Source organism: Lampetra planeri, chromosome 8, assembly GCF_965212315.1.
Source record: "Lampetra planeri chromosome 8, kcLamPlan1.2.h2, whole genome shotgun sequence".
In the NCBI taxonomy this organism is placed as follows: Eukaryota; Metazoa; Chordata; class Hyperoartia; order Petromyzontiformes; family Petromyzontidae; genus Lampetra; species Lampetra planeri.
Window position 1 is genome coordinate 1,963,411 of NC_136114.1, and position 12,256 is coordinate 1,975,666.

General features: G+C 51.0%; 1 protein-coding gene across 3 annotated transcripts in view; it reads right to left on the bottom strand.

The window, feature by feature from the left end:
* LOC144720203 (receptor-type tyrosine-protein phosphatase O-like) overlaps window positions 1-12,256 on the bottom strand; it is an 85,059-nt gene that overhangs the window by 4,567 nt on the left and 68,236 nt on the right. For 2 of the 3 annotated variants that reach the window (XM_078596708.1, XM_078596710.1), the window contains 3 exons: window positions 11,622-11,744; window positions 1,359-1,522; window positions 825-960 (listed from right to left, as the gene is read on the bottom strand). In XM_078596708.1, coding sequence (XP_078452834.1) covers window positions 825-960; window positions 1,359-1,522; window positions 11,622-11,744 — 423 coding nt within the window. The remainder of the gene's footprint in view (window positions 1-824; window positions 961-1,358; window positions 1,523-11,621; window positions 11,745-12,256) is intronic. The other variant, XM_078596709.1, reaches the window with a different exon arrangement.

Sequence of the window (12,256 nt, forward strand, 5' to 3'; positions counted from 1 at the left end):
ACTCCAACGTATATAACCTCATATAATCATTACCCTGCTTATTCTGTGCGTCAGACAGTGGCACGTAAACCTTCATATAGGCTAAACTTTACATCAAACATGGCATTTAGAAAATCACCAACCCCCACCTGCTCTAGGCTGTTCTATCTGGAACAGGAGTACATCACTCCAGCTGTGATGGTGTCTCTAACCCTTAATATTAATTGCAGGAACTAATACATTGATATATTCCATCAAGGTCCTTAAGATCTTCTGATCTTCAACTGGTCAGCACTCCCAGGTCTAGGTTGCGCTCTTTTGGTGATCAGTGCTTTTTTTAGCATGACACTAAAGCTATGCAACGCTTTGCCACTTGAAATCTGTAAATCCGAGTCTATTTAAAGTGGCCTTTCATCTCTAGTTTGGTTGGTTGCCCTGGTTCTGTTCTTGTTTCCTGCTTTCCATGCATTGCGCATTGGGATCCTAGGATGGAATGCACATCATTATACATTTGAATTATTATTAACACTTCCTCCTATAACCGGGTTGCCACGACTTCCACAAACTGTACCCTGACATATTTTTAAAGTCAGCCATGGGTCTATCGAAACTGCAATAAAGTTCACCGCAACAACAGTACCAGATTTCGTGAGAAATCAATTCCCGTCCACTCAAACCTGGACCCCAGTTCCCGGATTGCCCAGGTCAAATGCAGACGGGTGGCATCCTGTACTCGAGATTTGCTGCAAATGCCCTTCTTCGGAGATTCATGCACTACTCTGGATGCCTTTCGGCCACAACGGTGGGAAATGGAGGGGTTGATGAGCGGCGGCGACGACGTTCACCTCCGTTTGCACCATGGCTGGACGGTGTCGCCGCATGTCCGCCACCAGGCCCAGGATGTCCACAAACTCGTGCTTCCGGACGTGCTGGATCAAGCGGTGCAGGGCGATGAAGGTGCCCGTCCTGCCCACGCCGGCGCTGCGAAACAAAGTTGCGGCCTAAAAACGTGCCTGGGACTGGCATGACTCAGGTGACTTCAGAGAAATGTAGATATCGCCATTTAGAATAAGAAGAAAAATAAAACACCCTGATATTTTTTGTCAACTGCGGACAATATATGTGGGTCACACACCCTAGATGAGGGAATTGTGAAGGGACAAAACCCATAGCATTTTCTAAAATATATATTTTTAAAGGGGTGATTGATGCTGCATTCCTCTTGTTATGTGTCACGCCCATGCCTTGTGGTGTGACATGAGTGTGACTTGTGGTGTCAGAAACACTCGTGTGTCTCTTGGTGTGAGTGACACACCGCGTGTGTCCCTTGGTGTGAGTGACATCACACGCGTCTCATGCAGTGGGTGAGCAGACGGAACCTGCAGTGCACCACGAGAGGACGGACGACGGGCTCCGATTGGCAGCCGCGGACCAAACGCACAAACTGCAGCAACCCCGCGATGCTCTTGTCAGTGGGCACGCCGTGGTCAGGCCACGCCGTGTAGTTGTAGTGGGTGATCTCACGAGTTTCCTCCTCCTCCTGCTGCGGCATCGCAAAGTGTGAACACAGAATGGTGAAAAATGAGTATAGGTTTTACCCCTTTGTGGCAATGAAACAGGAGTCTTGTTAAGATGTTCAAACACCAAATAGGTATCTTTTTCAAGGCATCGAGTCTGCATTAGCTATACATGCAAACAAACATTCTCTGATAATGTATGCATTGTCTTTGAAACTGATTGGCCTACACCAGAGACAGCCATTTTCATGGCCTTGTCTCACCAGTATCAGACTAGAGAACGCCAAAAGGCAACAGTACAAAGGCAATGCAAGTGTAATGTAGTAACTCGGCGGGAGACGACTTCACGGGTAACACACTCTTTATTTTATCAAACTCGTTTACAGGTGACTAACACCTACTTGTATCTCGGGTGACAAACACCCACTTAGCTACTTGGCGACTAACGCCCACTGAGCTACTCGGATGACCAACATCCACTTAGTATCTCGGGTGACAAACACCCACTTAGCTACTCGGCGACTAACGCCACTGAGCTACTCGGATGACCAACATCCACTTAGCGACTAACGCCCACTGAGCTACTCGGATGACCAACATCCACTTAGCTACTCGGCGACTAACGCCACTGAGCTACTCGGGACACTCCCTGCCCGGGGTATCCGTCTCGACTGTGGGTCCCCAGCCCGACCCACGGGGGCGTCGGACCCCGGGTCCCACAGCCTCGCCTCCGAGCCACACAGGGCCCCGGTCCCCACAAGGACGGCGGGACTAGGGGTCTCGGGGCACTAGGTCTTCAGCTCCGTCTTCGGGTCTTCAACTGGGTAACTCTCCCCGAGTGCTCTCGCGCGTCCCCCTTTATACCCCACCTGCGGACGTCGCTGCGAGCACCCACTTATTCGACCAATCGCTGGGCGCTGGCTACGATCCTCTTTTCCCACATCTCATCGTGCCTCACCACCCACGCCGCGCCGCCCCGTCATCTGTCACTCCCGGCGCGCGCGTCCACACCACGCCCACAACGCGTGCCCAACCCCGCACCCCGCGCCGCCCCGTGATCCATCACTGTCACAGTCGGCGCACGTCAATACCACCACTACATCACCCCCTACCACATAGCTCGCAGCCGACCCGGCTGCTATAAAAATATACAAACCGCCCTGTGTGCCCCGTAACACAACACAACAACAAGAACAACAACTAACTTAACAACACAACACGACGCGAACACTACCATCCGCAACCCTCAACCAATGCCACCGCGACAATAGAACAATATATACAAACCGGCGAGTGACAATAGCAATGTGTATGCAAAAAGGAAAATAAATGGAAAAATAATTTTTTTTTTTTTTTTTTTTCTTTCGACTCGTGCAGTGTCCCCTTCTTTTTCCGAGCGTCCCTACAACGGGACATTACCCCGGCAGAGGGGAACACCGGGCGAGCTCGGTGTAGAGAAAAAAAAGTCTTCATGAAAATTGTTGAGCCCTAGCCCGAGTCCGCCTTGCCGGTCCGTCGTACGGCACCAGACGCGGTTGAACGTCCGGTGGTGCCGGCGGTTCAGGAAGACATCGGCCAGGCATCGAGGACCCGTGCGTGCCCCGGGGTTCAGGCTCTCGACGGTCAGCAGCCGTCAAGCCCGAGGCACCGGGTTTTGTTGGGATGACTTGTGGCCCTGGTCGTCGTCCCGACGTGGTCCTGTGGCGCGCTGACGCGGGGCCCGGCACCCGGCTGCGACGTGACCCCGAAGGCCGCAGTTGTAGCAGACGACGGACGTCGTAGGTTTCGGTTGCTCCAGCTTGCGGGGCGAACGTGTGGGCGAACGACCTCCCGTTCTCCACTCCCCCGGACGCGATGCAGCGAAGGCCTGCTCCTGCACCACAGCTGGCTGAGGTTCGGCGATCGTGGCGGCCAGTGCCGCGTTCCCCGCCCATTTGCAGACGACCCCCGGCTTGCGTTTGAGGACCTCGTACGCGTGAATGCTCGTGGCGATCGCCAGGGAGCAGATATCCATCTCGTCCGCCACGTTGATGGGGACCCCCAACTCGTGGGCCAACACCAGCAGCTGCTCCGTCACCATGGCGTCCCTCCCCTCCTTATCCATACGGGGAAACGCTGCGTCCGCCAAGGCGAGTAGTGCCGTGCGATAGGCGAGCGTCGTTTCTCCAGCCACCTTCCGCCGATCGTAGAACTGGTGGCGACACGTGGAGGGCGGCCCGAACACCTTCGCCATCAGGTGTAGTGCGGCCTGGAGCGTAGAGCGGGACGACCTTGCAGCAGATGTGAAGGCTGCAAGCGCGTCGTCGTCAAGCATCGCTGGCAACGCACGCAGGGCAGTGGTGTCGGACCACCCCGACATCTCCTGATGAGCGAGGAACCTTCGTTGGAAGGCTCCCCAGTCGCCCCCATCCGCCTTGAACGCCGACAGCGCGGGCAATCTTTGCTGGAGGACCCGATCGTCGTCGACGTCGGAGAGATTTTCCCGCGCTCCGCTGTAGTTGTGTAAAATGTCGGCTCGGTTGTCAGGCGCAAAATGGAGGGCTCCGGCGCGCGCTGATGACATGGGCTGCGCTGCGCGGAGGTGTCCGGCCACGTGGCGTCCGTCTTTCCCGCCAATCGGTGGCGGCCCCCCAAAAACGGCGGCAACTTCCAGACTTTTGGCGCGAAGCGCCTTTTGGCGGGAATCCTCCACCGTCGCTTCCTCCACGACCCCCGCAGCCGTTTTTCCGCTCGCCGGAACGGAGATGTCGGCCAAGACAGCGGCGGCGGCGAGTAGCAACTCCGCCAACCGGGAGTGCGCGTCCTGGAGGCTGGTGTCGGAGGCAAGCGGAGCGTCGGCCATCACCGCGAAGTGCTGCATCGGCGGCAACTCCTCGTCCTCTACTCCCGAGGTCGGTGACCCCGGTACGCCGTCGTCGTCCCGACCTCGCTCGTGGGTACGGGTAGTCTTCCTCGTGTCCATACTCCTTGAAGACAGGTTTACTTCTGACGCCAGTTGTAATGTAGTAACTCGGCGGGAGACGACTTCACGGGTAACACACTCTTTATTTTATCAAACTCGTTTACAGGTGACTAACACCTACTTGTATCTCGGGTGACAAACACCCACTTAGCTACTTGGCGACTAACGCCCACTGAGCTACTCGGATGACCAACATCCACTTAGTATCTCGGGTGACAAACACCCACTTAGCTACTCGGCGACTAACGCCACTGAGCTACTCGGATGACCAACATCCACTTAGCGACTAACGCCCACTGAGCTACTCGGATGACCAACATCCACTTAGCTACTCGGCGACTAACGCCACTGAGCTACTCGGGACACTCCCTGCCCGGGGTATCCGTCTCGACTGTGGGTCCCCAGCCCGACCCACGGGGGCGTCGGACCCCGGGTCCCACAGCCTCGCCTCCGAGCCACACAGGGCCCCGGTCCCCACAAGGACAGCGGGACTAGGGGTCTCGGGGCACTAGGTCTTCAGCTCCGTCTTCGGGTCTTCAACTGGGTAACTCTCCCCGAGTGCTCTCGCGCGTCCCCCTTTATACCCCACCTGCGGACGTCGCTGCGAGCACCCACTTATTCGACCAATCGCTGGGCGCTGGCTACGATCCTCTTTTCCCACATCTCATCGTGCCTCACCACCCACGCCGCGCCGCCCCGTCATCTGTCACTCCCGGCGCGCGCGTCCACACCACGCCCACAATGCGTGCCCAACCCCGCACCCCGCGCCGCCCCGTGATCCATCACTGTCACAGTCGGCGCACGTCAATACCACCACTACACAAGTATCAGGACACGTATAGCTTGGGAAAGCAGTTAGATCTACGGGACCTTTTTTGCCAGTATCCAAAATGATGAAAAATAAGAATAGGTTTGACCCTTTCTACCTAAACAAAGACAAAACCTATGAGGGATTAGGGCACAACGATTGTTGTTGGATTAGCCGAGATATATGTTTAACAAAAAACGCTCAACACGGTCATCAAAAACACAGCGACCTTACAAGAAAACACATTAAATAATAGGTGACGATTCGGGAAATGGCCCTTCTTCACAGCGCATACAAACATCGCTGTCAACCCATACAATTTACCTGTATTCTTCTACAGGGAATTTTTGTTTTCAGGTCCATACGGCATACAGCTGTTTCAATGCGAGTAAAAAAAATCGTCTATTTGTTTTCGTTTCTCCCTTGTGATGGGACTTTGTAGGATGAACGTTGAAATTTATAAGGGAACGGGGTGACCAATAACGTCTGAATTTGTCTGTAATAAGGTAGGCACTGATAAGGGGTTGACAGGTATGTACAAACGAGAGGCCAGAGAGGTCGAGTACACAGTAAGAGTTGGAGACTACACTTGTTTACACCATGGGGCCTCATGAGAATCACATTTTCAAGAAACGTTTTCTCATGATCAGTGTTTAAATTGGTATCAAATAGTTACACGAATAGTGGGTATTGGGTAACGACCAACCCTTCAATAAATACAAAAACTATTTCGAAGTTAACTGGTTTACATTAAAAGTACACTGAAAATGTTGCTGGCACAATGCATTGTGGGAAGATGTATTCTTGTGAGCACAATGCACACTCTGCTTAAATGGCCCAATGAGCATTTCAATACAGGAAATGTAAGTATATATTGACATATGTTGATAGATTATTTATCAAAGATATTGATCATCAATTGGTGGATGAGGGCCTCTCCCCACACAGAATCAAAATGTTTGCTCATACTGGAGGAATCCGATGAGCTATGAAGCTCTTTTTCACAGATGCCATGTGAGATGACCATCCGTGCTGGTCAGAGGAGGTTGGTGTAGATGGGAAGCAGAGACATTGGGCTGTGCTGCACTGCCTTCTGCCACTAAGAACGTAACCCCACAACAACAACAACCGCCATTCGCCAATGAGTGGTGGTGACGTCACCACGACACTTGTGCCAGGCTATGTACACTTTGAGGCCATGTGAAGTGTCGAACGCCCGCTGGCAGGTCATGGGGCAGACCCAGATGCCACAGGTCGACTGACTGAGACGACTGGCTGATGCACCACCTGTGCCCCCTACTGTCCCAACTTGCTGTGCTTTAGCCACCCGGCGCTCCGCTCGTTGTTGTGAGCGTTGCTCCTCCGCCCTCCGTTGTTGTTGGAGGGCGACTGCCTCCAACTGCCCAGTAGCGTCCTTCACGAGCTTCCTCCACAGAGGCTGATCTTGACACCGCTGGTATCAGTCATCGGCAAGTCCACTCAGCTCTACATCCTCCTGTACCATATCACTCCGTCTCTTCTCTAGCTCGTGCCATGCCCGTTTAGCCCCCTCGATACGGCTGAACAAAAGCTGTTTAGGCATGCGGTGGCTGGGCATGCGGGCTACAGGACCCGGCCAACGCAGCCTTGCCAGCCGGAGGAGCTCATCGATGTAACTTTGTCCAGATCTTTCAAGGATCTGTGAGCTCCTCACACAATCCAGCCTGGTTAAACCCAGGATGGATCGTAGGCAGACCAGCCTAAATGTTTCTAACCGGCGAAGATGATCCATTAGGGGGGTCCACGTTTTGCAAGCATAGAGAAGGGAGGGAATGACTGTGGCCGAGAAGACCTGAAGCTTCGTGTGGAGCAACAGACCAGGTATCTTTCACGCAGCGTTATGCAACCGATGAAAAGATAATGCTGCTTGACTGATTCGGAGTGAGACCTCTGCTGTTAAACCAGAGCCGGTCATGAGCACACTACCCAGGTATGGGAAACTCTTCACTCTCTCCACAACTGCCCTATCCCTGTCGCACCCCAAGGCAGTGGCGGCTCCTGCAAAATCTCTCAGGGGGGGCAAATGTCTGGATGATTGATAAGGATAAGGTCCACCCATGCAATGGATAAATTAACAGCTTAAGCATGTAAAGGCAACTTCACTTCTTTAATATTAATGAAAAATAAAGTGAATCTTACAATACATCTTGTTTGTTTCTATACTCACTATTAAAAGAAACCACTAAAGTTTATTTTTATTAAAGATTCCACTAGGTGGCGACAAATTATATTGTTGGATGAAACGTGCTTACGTATGATGACGTAAGCACGTATGATGACGTAAGCACGTTAGTGCAAGCCCTCCCGGAAGCCATAGAGAATGCATTGGAGCGCCCGCCGTTCGAAAAAAAACATCTTTGAATGTAAGTCTATGGGGCCACTCGGGGCGATTCTCAGCCGGAGTGAAATCGCCCAAAAAGAGGCGGTACTCCACAGAACGTGACATGACGCTGATTGGACTATATCCAGAGGCACAGTGACGGCTAGCATGACTCTGTGGTTGAATGACATTGGTGGTGCGTCGCCCAATCGCCCTAATGAAGAAACCGTCCCTGCCCCAAGGTATACAGGGAATGGCTCCGACTCCCAGCCACATAGTTTTACCTGGGCCGCTCACCATCATTAAGGTCCTTAATGATCGTGAGCAGAGGGTCAGGGACTCGGAAAGCACAAAGAACAACCCAGAGGCCAGGCCTACTGATGATATCATAGGCCTTAACCAGGTCAATAAAGCAGAGATGGAGGTCTTGTTGGAATTTCCTACACCTCAGCTATAGCAGACAGACAGAAAATATGGCATCTATGCAGGACCACCCTTTCCTTAAACCGCATTGGGGCTCCGCAAGTCTCTCCTCAGCGTGCCTAGCGAGGCGATGTGGAATACACTGAGGAGTGAGATGCCCCTACAGTTGTTCCAGTCTGTGCGGGCCCCCTTCTTAAAGAGGGGGGCCACCAGTGCACCCTTCCAATGCTGCAGAACCCGTCCAGTGGTCCAGACTGTTGTTATGATGTCATGTAGGGTAGTCTGTGCACAAATGCCACCCTCGCTCAGCATTTAGTTTGGGAGATCATCTCTGCCCGGTGCCTTTCCTGGTCTCAGACTCACCTTCAGTATTTCCTCAACAGATGGCACCTCAGCCAGACACTCACAGGGGGTGACTTCTTCTTCCAATATTTGAGGCACCGCAGCCTCAGCAGGGTCATTCCCACTTTGTCCCATGTTGTTTTCCAGGCTGAGGGATTTCCCCTCCCCCAGGACCTCACAGAAATGCTCAGCAAATCTGCAAACCTGTTCCTGCGGGTCGGAGATTGGATCACCGTTCTTTCCCCTAATGATGGTAATAGGTGTGGCGCTGCAGGTTTCGTATTTATGGAATTAAAGAGCGATTTGTTATCGCAGGCCATTAAGGCAGACTCCATCTCCTCAGCAACTTGCGACCACCACCCATCTTTGCAGCGTCTCACGGCTCTCCGAACCTACGAGTGAAGGCTGTGGTAAGCCTCCTCATTCTCCGACGTGGGATGCTGTAGCCGATGAGAGTGGACCTGTCGCTTTTTCTCAGCAAGCTTGAACACCTCCTCTGTCAGCCAGGGTCTCTGGGGAGGTCTGGACCGGGTATCAAAAGCAGCCATTGCAGCTGCATGAGCCACAGTCCTAAACCTCCCCTCGACATCAGGAGGAGTGGGGGACGATGCCAACCCCAGCCGCAAGCGATGATGAAATTCTCGCTTGCAACTTTCATCACCTAGTTGAGACCATGCCACTAAGGGTTTTAATGGGGTCCTGGGTGTACACCCACCACCGGAGTGGAAGAATGGCAGGTGCATCTTACAAATGACAAGTTGATGGTCAGTGGGCAGATCAGCTCCACAGTAGGTCCTGGTGTCAAGGACATGGGCCCGCATCTGCCGTTCCATCACTATGTAGTCCTGCAGATGTTCTTGCTTGGACCCGGCATGCATACATGATGTTGTGTGGATGCGCCGATGCCGGAACAGCGTGTTGGTAATTACAAGGCCATGGGCTGCACGAAAATCGAGCAGCTTCCTGCCGTTGTTATTGAGCTGATCTGGCCCATGCCTTCCAATCACTCCAGACCAGGTGCCAGCATCATGACCAACTCGGGCATTGAAGTCACCCAACAAGATGACTCTATCCCGAGGGGCTACTCTAGCTAGCACCTGTGACAGGTCATAAAAGGCATCTGACTCATCGGCCTTGCCTGCATCCCTCCACGGATGTTCGTCTTCGGTGGGGGCATAAGTAATCACGACCACCACTCCTCGCCTCTGGTTGATGGGAAGGCGAGCCCAAAGTAGCTTAGAGCTTACAGCTTCCCACACCTCACCGCCACGCTCCCACGCCCCTTTCATTCTTTTGTTCAAAAAAAGAGCCATTCCCTGTTGTTTGGCAGTCTCCTGCCTCGAGAAGAGGACTGTCCACCCCTCATGGTGGCAGGAGCCAGAGCCGGTCCACCAGACCTCTTGAATACCACAGAGATCCAGGCGGTACTGGTCTAGCTCCAGACAGAGGAGTGGCAGCCTCTCCTCTGCAGTGAGCATTCGAACATTCCACGTGGCCACACGTAGTGGGTTTTTGTTGTTTCTAGAGGAGCCCCGAGGGTAAGGATTCAGTCTCTTGGCTCCGCCAAATGCGGTTTGGCCAGGAGACGTCATCGACGCCTGTTCCCCTGGGGCCTCCGGCACAAGCTTATTAATAAAAAAAATCAGACGTGGTTTAGAGGTAATTAATTGAAGGTGGAGGAGTTATCAGCCCCTCGCACCCGTCCAGAGCCCCCATTTAGCTGCTGTGGTGATTACAAACGCCATGAGGGGAAAGGCCAGTTTAAATTGGCCCACCCCCCACGGCACTGCCCACTACAGCGTTGCCGTCCGGCACCACGAAGAGGTAGGGGGTTGTTTTGCCAGACCTCACAGCAGCCTGTAACACCTGCCTTCTATGCATGGTGGTTGCCCATCATAGTACTGTCCAGGATTAACTCTGCTTAGTTTTCAGGATCTCACGAAATCAGATACATTCCGGCATATTTGATCATCGGTACAATGATCACGTGCTCAAGGTTCAATTTGCGTAGTGCAGTCAGTGCAGGATTAACTGTATACCATGTCCCTTCTTGTGTCTATGTAACAAAGAAACAAGAGAATATGTTTTTTTTTTAAAACGTAATATGGTTCACTTTGAGCATTAAACAAATTAGTTGGTGCCGTGAAGTGGTGTCGTGAAGTTTTATTCAGAACCAGTTCAGATGCCACTCGCCACTGATGTTAGTCGTGGCTGGGAATCGAACTATAAGTATGCCAGGTACATAATGCAGCATGCTCCCAAAAAAACTATTAAAACATGTTTTTTTATGTAATTGTGCTTCGTCTGGTGTTATATGACTATTTGTAGTATTATAATTAACACGTGCATTTGTGTTCCTGTTTGAAATTAAGGAATTAAAATTGGTTTGTAATATTTACCATTCTGAAATATTAATTTCCTACGTTATTGATATATTTAATAAAGTACTGGAATTATGAGGTTGATATATCCCCCCCCCCCACCATTACGTTTGTGTCTGTAATATTTACTATAGAGGCTATAATTGCAATCAATGAGCTGCAACAAATACAGGGCCATCCAGTGATAGACATCCCACTGCTTTCTTATGGCCCTCTTAACTCACTCGTTCACAGCTGATTCAATATTGTGAAAGTGATGGCTCCATATCTTATCGAGGAGAGAATTAACATATTTCAACTTTCTATTTGCATGCTCTCATAGAGAAAATGACTCAGGCACGAAGAACCACAGACAAGTAGGAAGGCAGCTAAGCAATGAACCGGTACCAACTATTGCCCAAGCTTCGTGGTCCTCTATATATTTAGCTATTATTGGCAATTAATGAGTATTTACACATGGGAGGAAACCAGAGCACCTGGAGAGGGGGAAACACTCTACCCCATACATATGGAACAGGTGGAATCCACATTTTTGCCTTCTCCTGGCGTGCCAGGGTATGACATCTCAACGTCCACGGGAAGGGAGTTTTGCAACATTTGTGCTCTGATCCACCAACCCTCTCTTCCTCCACAGTGCTGGTTTAAAGGTCACGTGGATAGCCACCTTTATCCAGCTCAAATCGGTGGGAGATGTGTAGAGGCTGTGAATTAAAACGTTGCTGTTCCCGATCATTTCACCCCATCATTTTAGTGTGGGTATCTATATAACGAATAACCCATGTGTACATCAGCACTAGAGCCCTGTAAATGCTGACTTGCGTTCACAAGAGTGATGAGCACAGCCCCTTACCAGCATGAGTTTAAATGTGCGCGTAGTCCACTCCTCTTGCACGTACTCAGAAATCAGCTGGACCAAGGCCCCTCCGTGGCACTCCGGGTTCGTGTCCAGGGGCCAGTATCGGTCACATTTTGTCTGAACAATTTAATCAAACGTTTGCATGTTATTGTTGTTATGATTATGGATTGAGGATATGTGTAGAGATTCTGGCAGTATTCTTTTGGTGAGATGATTCTCAGCTCATTTCTCAGCTCATACATGATGGATAATGATGATGATTATGAAGATATAAAGGTGACGATAATCAACGGTCTTTAGCAGCAAAGAACTACATTTGTGTCAATATATAAAATCAAATTCCTATTTATCCCGGGCTATCACAACAAAACATCATTGCAATGAACTAAAGCTACAGCACAAAACACCAAGCGCTGTCATTCATATCCTTGACATGAGATGTAAAAACACAGACTTTAATGATTACATTAAAACTTCAAATAAAATGTATATATCAAAATCATAACCGTACAATATTGCAGTTTTGTTTCAATACAGGATGTTTCAAATCACAAAACCAAGTTAAGGATGAATGGTTGTCAAAACATCAGCTGCCAAACTTGGGACTCAACATGTGAAATTAAATGTTA